This window comes from Dendropsophus ebraccatus, chromosome 11 (assembly GCF_027789765.1).
Source record: "Dendropsophus ebraccatus isolate aDenEbr1 chromosome 11, aDenEbr1.pat, whole genome shotgun sequence".
Taxonomy (NCBI): Eukaryota; Metazoa; Chordata; class Amphibia; order Anura; family Hylidae; genus Dendropsophus; species Dendropsophus ebraccatus.
The window spans coordinates 23,236,863-23,252,164 of record NC_091464.1 but is presented as its reverse complement, the minus strand read 5'-3'; the positions used below and the strand labels follow the sequence as shown (position 1 = coordinate 23,252,164).

The window sequence follows — 15,302 nt, the reverse complement described above, 5'->3', positions numbered from 1 at the left end:
TAGGTGCAGGAGCAGACTACCTTTTGCTTAACCCCTATTTACTGCAGTGTAAGTGACCCAGTATTCTCTTACATGCCCAGTGTTCTCTTACATTCTCTTACAAACAAAGGGTTAATACAGAAGAAAATTAGCTCTCTCCTTCACTATGCCTGCACTGATAACCCCTGACCTCTGCAGGAGCTCAGAGAACAGAGGTCAAGGTTATCAGAGTAGTGAGGCAGAGAGCTAATTGTCTTTAGCAAATTAACCCTTTTTTGTGTTGCAGCATGTAAGAGAACACTGAGTCACTTACACACTGCAGTACATAAGAGGTTAAGCAAAAGGACACAGGAGGCTCTTATCTTCCTTGTGCATCCCCGGCCCCCTCTCTCCACGGACCCCATAGCAACCGCCTTCCCTGCCTCTATGGTAGCTATGCCACTGTTTGTGGATCACAAACCTTTGGGACTTGTGGTACAGTAGCTCAAAGGAAGAGAGGATGAATGAATGATCATCTATTAATGGTCTTTTCACAGACACGGCCATATACATTGTAGTCCATATTGGCCATTACAGTTGCTCACACTGACCATACATGATCAATCACACCAGGCTCAGAACATGTTTGTAGAGTATTTCTTCTAATAAAAAGAAAAAAAATCATGAACAAAAGCTTTTTCCTAAACATAAAGGTCATGGTGAAAAGGGTGACGGGGGTCCCTCATATTCCCCATTCATCTAACCTACCTCATTTGAGTAATAAAGAGTGCATATAACATGCTTTATGCCCCTCCCCCCCAAAAAAAATACAGATCCCTGATTAGACTAGCATAGATCTGATACCTAACCCTGTAAAAAAATATATACAGATCCCCTAAATAAATTATATCCCAGACCCCTATACAGACGTCACCTCCTAAACAAATGAAGACTCCAATATTTCTGAACAAGTAAGGATGCCAAATGCAGTAGTAAGCCCCTATTACCTGGCCCATGGTGAGGAGCAAGCGAGCGCTGACCTGTCAGATCAATGCTCACTTGCTCCTCCTTTCCCGCTTCCTGTTGGTGCTATTACATGCTCTGACAGCGAGCGGGTAAGAGCGGGGAGGGGCTCCCCTGACTATCGTTAGATTATCTGGGAAGCCCATAGGAGATTAGGGCGGTCTGCTGCCATTAATGCTACTGCAAGCAGCGTCATCCAGCAGAAAGTTATTGTTCCAAAATTTTTCAACGTGTTGATAGACAAGAATCAGCCGACATTGTGTATTCCGGCTGATCATTGCCTTTTAACAGGAGCTATTACACCAAGCGATTATCTGCTATTACGGACGATAATTGCTTGGTGTAATAGGGCCCGTAGACATAGGCTAATACACATCCAAGATAAATAGATACCAGCAACTGTAAATAAAGTCCAGATGAGACCCCCCTTAAAGGGGTAGTGCGGTGCTAAGCAATTCACAAAATAACACACATTACAAAGTTATAAAACTTTGTAATGTATATTATGTATGTTAATGGCCCCCTTCCCTGTGCCCCCCCCCCTACCCACACTAAACCTGGAAGTGTGGTGCATTATACTTACCTGATTCGTGTCGACCCCGGCCGCCATCTTGTGACAATGATGTAATCTTCGGGAGGCCGGCCGAACCGCTGCAGCCATTCCTCATGCCGGCCCGCCTCTGCCGCGTCATCAGCTGCTCAGCCGCGATTGGCTGAGCTTAGTTATGCTCAATTGCGGCTGAGCAGCTGATGACGCGGCAGAGGGGGGGCGGCATGAAGGAGGGTTGGTGCGGTTCGGCCGGCCTCCCGAAGACGACGTCATTGCCCCCAAGATGGCGGTCGGGGGTCGACACGAATCAGGTATGTATAGTGCACTACACTTCCGGGGGTGGGGGGGACACGGGGAAAGGGGCCATTTACTAACATAACATACATTACAAAGTTGTATAACTTTGTAATGTGTGTTATTTAGTGAATAATTTTCTAACACCGCACTACCCCTTTAAAGTGACTCTGTACCCACAATCTGCCCTCCCCAAACCACTTGTATCGTCGGATAGCTGCTTTTAATGGGTCCGGTGTCAAATTGGCGTGGCCTAGAGTGTCTGTGCATTAGGCTGGCACTACCTCTCCATCCCTCCTCCCCACCCTCTTCACCATTAGGAATGCCCCTGGCAGCATTTTTTCTATTCCTTACCTGTCTGAACACTGCACATGGGCTGGATCGTTAAGGCATCTGTGCAGTGTTCTGACAAAGGATAAATAGAAAACATCCTGCCCAGGGGCATTACTAATGATGGAATGGGTGGGGAGGAGGGACGGAGAGGCGGTGCAAGCTTAGGGCACAGAGACTCTAACTGCATCACCTGCCGAACAAACCCCAGGACAGATCTTGGATTAAAAGCAGCTATCTGACGGTACAAGTGGTTTGCGGGGCAGATTATGGGTACAGAGTCACTTTAAAGAAGAACATAACCCAGATAAGACTCCTCCTAACGGATATCTCAGACAAGACCCCCTAAATACAGACCCCAGAGAGGACCAACCATTAAGACAGACTGAAGAGTAAGTGCAGTTAGATACCTTATTCTTCTCATTCATGTAGCCCTCTTCACTCCCAAGCACCTACTAAGGAGTGACGAGGACCGCAGGTATGGGTAAGGCAAGTATGAGGTAAAAATGATGTGTTGGAAACCTGCTTCCTCATCTAGGAGTCCGGGAGAGTTGGTAAGTATGCATAATGCTTTACAAGGTTGTAGCCCTCTTAAAGGGGTTATCCAGTGCTACAAAAACATGGCCACTTTTCCCCCTACTGTTGTCTCCAGTTCAGGTGCAGTTTGCAATTAAGCTCCATTTACTTCAATGGAACTGAGTTTCACAACCCACCCAACCCAATGGAGACAACAGTAGGGGGAAAGTGGCCATGTTTTTGTAGCGCTGGAAATAATGAAATATTATAATTCCTACATGTTGTTTGTGATATGATACAAGAAAAAAAATGCTGACCAGATAATATGAATATCATTTACTTGTTTTTATTATATGATAGGGCTCCAGGTCTGGTGTAAGTTGTAGTTCCCAGAGTTACACAGTCTCTCATCAGGACTCCGAGAGTACCCGGCAAGGATCGGAGACAGAAGACATGCTCCTAGATGACTTACTGTACGGACCGGAGTGCCGCTCCTCATGTGAGAGTGACAGCGATGACGACCTATCACAGGACTATGCTGGAAAAAGCAGGAAATGGCCAGCAAAGGATGTGTTTCAGCTGGTGAGAGAAAAAAAAAGTCGTATGGTTTATTAAAGGGATTCTATTATTACATGGTTATTTTATTTATTTTTAAACTCCAAAATTTATTTTAAAAAAAATTGTTTTAGAAGTTTTCTCTTTTTGTATTGGCAATGCTAGGTGATTAAAAATCAAATTAAAAATAAAGTTGTTCTATAAACCGTCGGCACATGAATGGATAACAGATTGGTGACAGTTGTTATCAGGCGGGCACCAGACATATTTGAGTGTTGGCCAGTCCTGCCTATATTGGCAGGGTCAGCTGCCCGAGCGTTCACGCACAGGATAAAAGACGTTGGTGCAATTCCGATGCTGTGTCACATCGTGTTCAGAATGTGTCAGCATCTTTTTTTCTGTGAGAACCATGTTTTTACTTATCCTGATGGATCGTCAATAAAATTGGCTTAAAGGGGTTGTTCACCAATTTTTTCTTCTTTTAAATCAACTGGTTTTAGAATATGCCAGAGATTTGTAATTTACTTCTATAAAAAAAAAACTTAAGTCTTCCAGTACTTATCAGCTGTTGTATGTCCTGCTGTAAGTTGTGTATTCTTTCCAGTCTGACACAGTGGTCTGTGCTGCCACCTCTGTCCATGTCAGGAACTGTCTAAAGCAGTAGAAAATCACCATAGAAAACCTCTCCTGCGCTCCAGACTGGAAAGAATACCACTTCCTGTAGGACATACAGCAGCTGATAAGTACTGGAAGATTTGAGATTTTTTATTAAAAGTAAATTACAAATATCTGGCACTTTCTGGTACCGGTTGATCTGAAAGAAAATTGTTGGTGAACAACCCCTTTAAAGTCTGCAAAAGGAGCAATATTTCAGTTTCCTGGCATAAGGTTCCGGCACTGAATGACAGCAGCAGGGAATACGGATATGCAAGCTATCTTGAAAAGGTTGGGGTCCATTGGATTATCTGAATAAGGGTTAACCTGCGGCATCCTCTGTTTCTTCTGTAGAACCATCTGTATTGGCTGCAAGGCACAAGTCCTACATCCGAGAGAGTTAGTGCAATCATATGGGAGAAGAACGAGTGCAAGAAGGCCGATATGTCTGTACTGGACATCAGTGGGATCATCATGAAACAAGTATGTCTTCACGTACTATTATATTTATATGGGGATCATAACATTGAAAACATAGTTTGGGACATGCAGGTATCTACGAGACTTTGGTTAAAGGGTACCTGTAGTTTTGTGCCACTCCACTGCCTCTTCAGCCACATGTTAGAGGAGGAATTCTTCAATTGACTCAATGTAGTCAACAGCGCCTGCCTGAACAGACAGTGGAGTGAGAAGATTTCTACAGCGCATCAACGTATCTTGCCGTCAGTATGACATGATGGGTGCCCTTAAGGGTCCATTTACACAGAGAAATTATCTGACAAAGATTTGAAGCCAAAGCAAGAAATGGATTTGAAAAGAGGAGAAATCTCAGGCTTTCCTTTATAACCTGATCTCTTTTTATAGTCTGTTTCTGGCTTTGGCTTCAAATCTTTGGCAGATAATCTGTCAGGTAATTTTTCTATGTAAATGGACCCTTAACTAAAGCGCCTATTACACGGGGCGACTAGAGGAGCAAATGAGCGCTGTTAGCGCTTGTTTCCTCCTCGTTCCCTGACGTCGCTACTACACGTGGCGGCAGTGAGCGGGTAAGTGCAGGGGAGGCCGCGGGGAGGCTGCCCAGGTGATCACTAAATTATCCGGGCATCCCATAGAGGATGGCAGCGGTCTGCTGCCGCCGCTCATATTTCACGGAGCGGCAGCAGCAGATGGCTGATCTTTGCTGTTGTTTGTCTTTAAAGGGGTACTCCGGCGGGGGGGGGACATTTTTTGATGGGACCGGGGAGGGGGTGGCTGAGGAAAAAGACGTCCACTCACCTCCCTGGTTCCAGCGGCGGGTCCCGCATCGCGGCGCTCCTGTGCCCGGTTCTCGGACGCTTCCTGGTGTCTGACGTGGGCCCGAGACGATATGTCTCAGGTCCGCTCAGCCATTCAGTGAAGGAGGCGGGATCTGAGCGGACTTGACACTGATCCCGCCTCCTTCACTGAGTGGCTGAGCGAACCTGAGATGTAGCGTCTCGGGCGGCGTCAGACACCAGGAAGCGGACGAGAACCGGGCACCAGAGCGCCGCGATGCGGGACCTGCCGCTGGAACCGGGGAGGTGAGTGGACGTCTTTTTCCTCAGCCACCCCCTCCCCTCCCCCATCAAAAAAAAGTGCCCCCCTGCCGGAGTACCCCTTTAAACATGTTGAAAGACAAACAACTGTGATAGCTGACATCATTCATTTCGGCTGATCGTTACACAGGACAATTATTGGCCGCAACGGTTGATATCGGCCGAATACGGCCAAAAATCGTTCCGTGTAATAGGGCCTTAACAGTATTGTTTGGTTGGTTGGCAAGGAGCTAATGACAGAATTGCTCAGTATCAAAGATGACCTTAGGGCGAAGAGAAGCAGCATCTGTTCTTTGTTACCTAATTAATCTAGTTACCTAATCTAATTCTACCTAATGTTGGCTTCAGAGCTGCAATGTGTATGGGTAGTATTAAACGGGCTGATGAAGGCCCGATAATAACTGTAAACAATCTGCTAGATCGGCGCTCGTTTACTGGGCCTATTACACGGCCCGATTTATCATTTACAAGGGCTGCAGAGACATAGTTACCGCTGTCCGAAACAGTAGCAAATCCCCATAGAAAACCTTTCCTGCTCTGGACAGTTCCTGACATGGACAGAGGTGGCAGCAGAGAGCACTGTCAGACTGGAAAGTATACACCACGTCCTACAGGACATACAGAAGCTGATAAGTACTGGAAGACGTAAGATTTTTAAATAGAAGTAAATGACAAATCGATATAGTTGATTTATAAGAATAACTGGTGTTCCCCTTTAAGGTCACCTTTCCACATAATGGAGAATGCGTATGGCTGAAACCACACTCTCATGGGTTCACCAATAGCTGTGGAATTATTAGAGTAGTTTGGGCGGCATCACTATGGGGGAATACGACCTCTGGGCTATTTCTTAATTACATGTTTATATTGGGCTCCCCCCCCCCCCCCCTGCGTAGGCAATGAACCCTGTAACAACTCTAGGCACCAGGTGTCAGGGCCATATGCCTCTGTTACAAGTACATATTTATCATTTTCATTGTTTCACCGACCTTCAAAGAATTCTTGCTGACATTCTAACTGGATATGTAAGACATTGTGAAGTGTGCAGGGAAAAGGTTAATGCAGTAATTATCCCATTAATGAAATGTATGGCTCCTCTATTCCCTGGACTTATCTTCTTCCTTCATGTACATGCCATTAGGATTCCCATTAATTAATTTACCGATCATGTTGAACAGCAGCTGTTCTGTATAAGATCTGTATTTATATAGCAGGCGCCGAAATGGCAGATCAACAAAAAAGAGCAATTAGAGAGATCGGCACTAGTGAGGACTGCTATATAAGAAATAACGGCTATAATTTACTATCATGGTGACTCAACATCACTTGTATACTAGGGGGGGGGGGACTATTGTTGTTTTTTACTACTGTAGAACATGCATCCATCCAGTGCTCTCTGCTGCCACCTCTGTCCATGTCAGGAACTAGCACTAGCAAATTTCCATAGAAAACCTCTCCTGCTCAGGACAGTTCCTGTCTTGGACAGGGGTGGCAGCAGAGAACACTGTGTCAGTTTGAAAAGAAAACAACATTTCCTGCAGGACATACAGCAGCTGATAAGTATGGGAAGACTTGAGATTTTCAAATAGAAGTAAATTGCAAATCTATATAACTTTCTGACACTAGTTGATTTGAAAGAAAAAGATTTTCACTGGAGTTCTCCTTTAAAGCTCTATGAGATTTATCAGTATATTTGCATCCAGTGTTCTAATAGAAAAATGTCAGACTACAGCAGCAGGTCCAACTTGCCAATGTTTTTAACCTCTTAAGGAATCATGACCTATCCGGTATGTCATGGGATCCCTAAGGAGATACAGAGAGGGGTTGCAAAAAACGGACCACAGTGCCGTTCTATGCGTGGGTCAGATTAAAGAGGATGTAAAAAATGTATAAAAAATTCGCAAGTAAGGTACTGTTATAAAGTACAGATTATGGCGCAAAAAAATTGTGAAATAGCCCCATAAACCAAGAAATAAGAGAGTTATAAGGAACAGCATACATCAATTTTAAACATAATTACCACACAGTGAACTGCGTAAAGATGAACCCTACCGCAAAATTAAAAAAATTCTATTTAATTCCACAGTGCAGAAATTTTTTACTTATTGTATGGAAAAAATAAGTATGTCATTACAAAGTACAATTGTTGTAGCAAAAATTAAAGCGACTGTGTACCCACTTTGTGCACCCCCCGCACAGTATTAGCAGTCATTGTGCATGCTCCGCTCCCCGCCCCCCCCATACTATCGTGCCACCAGCTCCCTGAATCAGCTGGTCCTCTTCTCCGCAGGGCGCGTTGTGAGGCACACCAGAGAGGTGGCACGGACCCGCCTATGTCATTGCAGCGGCCCCGGGGGGGGGGGGGGGGGGGTCAGGAAGCAGCGCATGTGCAATGACTGCTAATACTGTGCAGCTGGACCGAGGGCGGAACGGGAGGCAGGGGGAGACTGAGACCAACACCACACAGGCGGTGCTGGCCTAGGGCATGATCGCTCTAGGCCACGCCTTTTTGGCATGGCTACAGCCCGAATAAAATATGAATGAAGGCCTCTGGAAAGCGACACCAGCATGGATAAACGTACCAGCAAAAAGAACTTCTCATCAGCTAAAAGAAGGTATAAGTAGTTGGGGGGGGGGGGTGCACAAAGTGGGTATAGAGTCGCTTCATATGGATCTATAGGTGAAAAAACTGAAAATGATATGGTATGAGGTGGAAAAAACACATGGTCCTTAAAGGAGAAGTCTGTCAATTTCTAAAATGCAGCAGTCGGCAGGGGGGAAGTGGATTACACGTAGGGACTTGCCTCTCCCCGTGCCTGCAGTGAATGGCAGGACAAGCCTGCCAGAAAGCATTTTCCCCAAACTGTGAGAACGTTACGACTTGAGGGGAAAAGGCCTGTCCCGGCTGATGGACTGGCCTCTCAGCCAATCAGTGACTGAAGCAGCGCAGAGAAGCCAGTCCATCAGTTGGGCTGTGACGTGTCATCCCTGGAGGTCCCAGAGACCGGTGTGGGGCCTGAGGACAGTCCCGCCGTTTCTACTTAAATCAATCACCCCACCCCCGCCCCTGCCGCATTTTAGGAATCATTAGATTTTTCCTTTAAGAGGTTTTCTACATTAGTTCAAATAACTAAGTAATACGTTTTCATTAAATGGTGGGGCTTATTTTAAGTTGGGTTGTAGGACCCTATGGTTTTTGTGTGTGCCCCTCATCTCCAAATAGATTTTTTTTATTTTAGGCCTATTAAAGCGACTCTGTACCCACAATCTGACCCCCCCAAACCACTTGTACCTTCAGATAGCTGCTTTTAATCCAAGATCTGGCAGCGCTGTACATTTGTATATGCCTTAGGCTGGCACCACCTCTCTGTCCTTCCTCCCCACCCTCCTCAGCATTAGGAATGCTCCAGGCAGATTGCTTCCTATTCCCCACCTGTGTGTATAATGAACATGGGCTGGATCGTTAATACACCTGTGCAAAGCTCAAACAGCAGTAAATGTTCCTGGATCATTCCTAATGATGAGGAGGGTGGGGAGGAAGGACGGAGAGTTTGTGCCAGCCTAATGCATATACTGTACAAATGTAAGCCCCGGCCGTTAGACACAGCGCTGCCGGATTAAAAGTTGTTTTTATGACAATAACTGCATCCCCTGCCGAACGGACCCCAGGACAGATCTTGGATTAAAAGCAGCTATCTGAAGGTACAAGTGGTTTGGAGGGGTCAGATTGTGGGTACAGAGTCGCTTTAAAGGATACCTGTTACCCCTCGTGCCGGGATGACAGGCTCCCGACCCCGTCAGAGCGCCCTATACTTACCTAATCGCACCGGGTCCCGCTTCCTGATGCGGTCGGATGACTGAGATATCAGCGCCCGAAGCCCGGCGCGCGCGCTGACAGGAGAGTCCGATGCCCATAGAGAATGACGGAGCATTGGACTCCCCATTCATTTTCTATGAGCGTCGGACTCTGCTGTGTGCGCACTGAGGTGAGTATAGGGGGATCTAGCAAGGGGTCAGGAGCCTGTCACCCCGGCACGGGGGGTGACAGGTCCTCTTTAAGATTACATACCCTTAAAGGGGGTATTCTGACGTAAAATAACATATCCTCTATCCACGGGATAGGCCATAAGTATGAGATTGTGGTGGGTCCAACAGGGGTGCCCCCCACATTTTCCAGAAGAAACCCTGACTCCTTTTTAAAGGAACAGCAGGTTGGCATGTAGGACGCTACTCCCTTCATTCTCGATGGTAGTTGCTGAAGTTAGACAATGAAGTGGCTGCACACATACCAACCAGCTGCTCCTTACAAACAGGGGAGTTGGGGCTTTATTCTTAAGACCAGTAAGTTGTTTTTTTTTGTTTTTTTTTACTGCAATTTATTTGAAGAGCAAATGTATTGGGATGTAGGATGTTTTAACTGTATTTTAAACAATAAGTAATGTTTTGTTTTGTCATGTCCAGGTGAGCTCCTTTGAGCATGGTGTGGGATATCAAATGCTAGGGAATGTGGTCACTCTTGCCTTGGGTGTCTTCCCCTTTTTCTTCCATGTGTGTCAACGGGATATGGAACAAATCTTTTCACTGACTAGCAAAGAATACCTGGCAATCTTCTGTGGTGGACCCCCGACTCATCTCCTCTTTATTCTCTCATTCATTAATCTGGTGCTCCGCATCTGTCTCACCTGGATGTTCTTCTTCTTGATGTGCGTGGCAGAACGAACATATAAACAGGTTGGCATACTAAATTGGGTTAATAGTATGTTATATTTTCATAGTGACTTTTAAACTACATCTTCACATTTCAGAGGAATATCTTAACGCTTTTGTGTGTTTGCAAGAAGGACTGAGCTGTCTATAGAGAATATGTGGTGGGGAATTGTAAGAGAGGGGAACTTGTAGAGAACCAGAAAAAAAAGTTTACTGTTAGCATTGCATTTCACCCTAGTGCTCGCTGCTCAGTACTGTTCTGTAATGTTCTCCATGCTGCTGCTGCTTCTTAGAGTATGATACAAAGATAGAAAAGAAAGATCCTCTTTTCTGTTTCTCTGATGTATGTAAGCCTGATGGCTAGGCCCCAAACATTAACAGACAACTAAAAATTAGAGATGAAGTCTGCAGAGCAGAAATCTGGTGAAATATGCCATATTCAAGTTACGATATGCCATGTACAAGTTATATAGTGGGTAGAAATAAATCTATTTAAAGAAAAGGTACGTTTTAATAAATCGTTTAGAGGCAAAAAATTGGACGCAACCAATCACAGCTTTCATTTCTCATAATGGACTGTGATTGGTTGGTTTTGTCTCAGACAGACTGATCAATCTGCACGTGTGTGTGTGTGTGTAAAGTGGGCTATCAAATTCTAAAGATTCAACAGAGCACAGCATGGTTGTATTCATCTGGGAAGAAAAGTTCAATATCGAAGCCCCTTTTTATACTGGACCAGGCAAAGTGACTTGGCAACCCCCTTGCATCCATTCCCAACATTCCCTAATAGCTACCCAACTGCAATCTAATATATTTGGCACAGTTAGGGTATGTCCACACTACGGAATCCTGGCGGATCACCCTCCGCAGCTCGCCTGATGGCGGACACACGCATCTCCACTGGTCCCATAGGCTTCATTCTATGATTTGGGAGATTACACCGTCTGCTCAAAGAATGAGCGGGTTTATTCTTTGGGTGAACGGCGTAATCTGCCAAACCATAGAATGAAGCCTATGGGACCAGAAGAGATGCACGAGGCCGCCAGCGGGGGAATCTGCGGCGGATGGTCTGCTGGGATTCTGTAGTGTGGACATACCTTAATAGTGAAATACAGGCAGTGTCAAACTGGAGCCTGTACCTTGAGGCCCCCTAAGGAAATCATTCTTGGGGCCCACCCTTTGGCCACCACACCCTTTGGCCACACCACATTTATTTTAAAGGGGCATTTCAACTTGGGGTATAATCACAAATCTGCGGAATTCCGCGGCAGAGCTCTCAGTCACGGAATCCTGCCTTCCTCAGTGTCCCATAGTGTGTTTATGGAAGGGCTTGCGTGCCCCTTCTCCTGTCACTCTCTGCGCAACTCTGCCGATTTTTGCTCGGTGTGCACGTACCCTTAGAAATAACTTGCCCTCTATTCACAAGAAAAAAAAAATCCATGACATTAAATTTCGGATGTCTACACTGTATATTTCTATGTGCTTTATGTTGCTATAGAAAAAAAGAATTTGTATTTACAAAAATGCTAAAAAAATTAGAATGGGGGGAGGGGGTTATCGTGTTTTGAAAACCTTTTCACTCATTTGGCTGTAAGGGTTCAGCAAACAGGAAAAAAAAAGCTGCCAGAATAAAAGCACGCTCAAAAATACCCTGGCAGATAATGATATTCTCATTTCATCATCTCACACACAAAGCTCTATGCAGCGAGACGCCAGCAATGTAAATGTAATATGCTGCAGCTACATGCAATGATAACCCTTTAATGAAACAAAGTGAGCCGTGGTTATTAGAAGCTTGGGGCAGCCAAAGGGAAAAGATTCAATTGAACCACATGAGGGGATTACTGTAGTATTGAATTAAAGCCATCGCCTATACCACAAATGCATAAGGCAGGAATCTATACGTCTTGAAGGTAATTCAATAACCGTCAATGTAATAAGAGACGCAGTGGATGCAAAGAAAATCAAATAATCAGAATTAACCATCCATAGATGTGATGATTGACCTCAGTCACACCTCCAAAAAATTTTCAACATGGCCGATCATACAATTGTAAACAAAATTAGGTTTCTTATTGAATCGTTGAGTTATTAGAAAAAAAAATTTTTTTTTGGAAAGATCCTCCTTACTAGTCACACCTTGCATATAGTGCATTGCTTAGTGGAGTGCCTGTAACATTAGTCACTACTGTTTATGCTTTTATAAGCAGTATAAATTAATTGCTTTTTAAAAAAAAAAAAAAATGTAGTAAGAAATATAACGTTTCAATTATAGATTGTTTGTAGATGAAGAGTCGACAAATATTTCTTATTATCTGGCAAATATTCTGATTATATTTATAATGTTATTTAAAGTGAGTTATAGGCCAAAGGCGTTCTCCGCTGTAATTAAAAAAATAAAACTACAGACCTACAAGAGGTAGAAAATAATAAAATGGAGCATACTCAAGCGTCCAGGGCCAGCGCTCTGGTCCGCCTTGATGCTTCTGTTTACTGAGCCCGATGAGGCGCTGTCCCAGCTCTACTGATGATGTTCTGAACTGCAGCCAAATCACTGAGGCCAATCACATAGGCCCCCATTCACACAGAGCAAGAGAATGCCGCCAGCCTCCCTGTCATAAAGACATTCTATGGTAGGCGTGCGCACTGCATCTTCCAGTGCTGAAGAATGAACCCTGAGCGATGTGGGACGCGCGCCTCCCTGTCATTATGGCGGACAATTCTGCCGCTCTATGTGAATGGGGCCTAAGGCTGCAGAGGGTTTGGATGGTCATCAGCAGTGCAGGGAGAGCATCAGGTGGCCTCTTTAAATGCAATATTTAAAGAAGAAGTCTGGCCAGATTCATCATTACAGTGCCAACAGGGGGTGAGGAACATAATAAACAACCTATACTTACCAGTCCCCATGTTTGTGCAGCACCGCATTACAGAGCTCCCTGATGCTGATAGATGACATTATGCGGGAAATTTATCAAGCTGGGGTAAAGTAGACATTGCTCAGTTGCCCCTAGAAACCAATCAGATTCCCCCTTTGTTCCTTCACAGTGTCTTTAGAAAATGAAAGGCGGAATCTGATTGGTTGCTAGGGGCAACTAGGCCTATTCTTCTTTACACTAGTTTGATAAATCTCCCTATATCCATCGGGATTTTGCAGGTTCAATTGAACTTGAACCTGCAGCATTTGATTCCCGATGCCTTCCCTGTCCGTGGGAAAGGAGGAGACAGCCCAAGTAGCGCCTGGAAAACCGGGATATAGCCTATTACCTAGGCTGTATCCCTGTTTTCCAGGCAGTACTCGGCAGTCTCCACCTTCCCCACGAAGGAAGGCAGCGGGAGTCAAATGCTGCGGGTTCAAGAGGGGTCGAGTTTGATCGAACCTGCAAAATCCCGATGTTCGATCATCTCTAGTCATGTCACGGCAGGACAGAATGAGAAAGAGCCCGTTCAGGCAGTCAGTGAGGGCAGCAGTCTCCTGCCCCAGTCACTGACTGGCTGAGTGTGGCATCCAGCAGCCAGGTTGTGATGTAGTGAGGGGGGGGGGGCTCCAGGAGCGGGGCACGGAGCAGCAAAGATAATCTAACTAACCTAAATGTAAACCAGAACATAAAAATGCACAGACAGTCACTGTATCAGTATACCTTACATACACATTACCATGAATGTGCATTGTTCAGAGCCATTAGCCAGGGTCAAGGCGAGAAAATAACATGAAAATAATGAATTCAAAACCGAAGGCAATGAGCAGTGCGCTTGTAAAGATTCACAAATGCTATGTGGTGGATATAATTTCAAAGCACTGAACATACACAGTAACAATAGTACCACAAAGTAATAGGTCAAACAGAGACAGCTTAGGAATACACTGAGAAGTATATTTCAGTCCCAGATGAAGGATTACCAAAACCCAGATAGGATTCAGATTTTCTCTTTGAAGGTTTATAATATTGGCACAGTACATGTGGGGTTTGTATATCCTGAACACTACATAGAGAATAAATTAATCTATCCTTATATAATAAAGCTTAGTTCACCTGCAGCCATCACCAGATGTGTTTAGGAGTTCATTGCGTATTTTTATGAAGAGATACTATGCAGTAAGTGCCTAATATTATTTAAAGGGGTACTATATAAAATATTATATTGCCTTTATCTTAGCGAGCCACAAAGGGGTTGCAACAGATGGTATAGTTATAGTGCAGATCTAGCTGGGTGCAGTAATGCAGGGCCGGACTGGCCATTTGGCAGTTCTGGCACATGCCAGATGGGCCTCTGTGCTCACTGGGCTACTCTTTTCCTCCCAACCAACGAATCAAGTATGACATTCTATGACAATATTCTAAACCTACATCCTATGTCAACATTCTATGACAACAATTTACACATTCTAAGCCTACATAGTAGTAGTTTGTGTGCCAGTGCTGATTGTCTTGTCCCAGTCCTGCCCAGATCCAATAATCATACAGTCTCAGATAGCACAAGGTTGATAGGGTAGTAATAGTTCGTTTCAGACCTTTAAAGGAGAAGTATGGCCAAGATGACAAATCGGCTGCAGGCAGGGACATAATAAAGAAACTCTATTTACCCGTGCCCATGCCCCTGCAGTGCTACTTCCCCCCTGCCTGGGGGCCCTTCCCACTCCTGGGTTGTGACGAGACAGGAAATATCGGGAAACTGGAGCCCAGCAGTATTCAGTGAGCCTGTGATGCTGTGCTGCAGGAGTATAGAAGATAAATAGAACTTCTTTATTATGTTACTTCACCCCCCTACTTTATTATGTTCCTTCACCCTTCCTATTCTCCCCTCCCCCTGCTGGGGAGGGGAGGATAAAAGAAATAACATGCTGTTACCTCCCCCCACTCCAGTCCCCTTTCTGGTCTGAGGGGGGACACGGGTCGAGACGTGAGGTCCGCTCGGCCAGTTAGCGGCCGTAATGGGGTCCCGCTTTGTCTGCTGACCGGCTGAGCGGAACTTGCACGTCATGACCCATGGTCCCCACTCAGACCTGTAAGCGGCCGGGAACTAAAGTGGTACTATGTGGCCACCAGCGCTAGAGCGGTGAAGGAAAGAGCATGTTATTTCTTCTATCCCCCCTCCCCAGCACTTGCTAAAAAATGGGTCTGGCTGGACTTCTCCTTTAAGGA

General features: G+C 45.2%; 1 protein-coding gene across 3 annotated transcripts in view; it reads left to right on the top strand.

Moving 5' to 3' along the window:
• The window catches only part of PHTF1 (putative homeodomain transcription factor 1), an 83,750-nt gene that overhangs the window by 55,528 nt on the left and 12,920 nt on the right, over positions 1-15,302 (top strand). For 2 of the 3 annotated variants that reach the window (XM_069944687.1, XM_069944686.1), the window contains exons 11-13: positions 3,032-3,253; positions 4,235-4,363; positions 9,916-10,185. In XM_069944687.1, coding sequence (XP_069800788.1) covers positions 3,032-3,253; positions 4,235-4,363; positions 9,916-10,185 — 621 coding nt within the window. The remainder of the gene's footprint in view (positions 1-3,031; positions 3,254-4,234; positions 4,364-9,915; positions 10,186-15,302) is intronic. The other variant, XM_069944688.1, reaches the window with a different exon arrangement.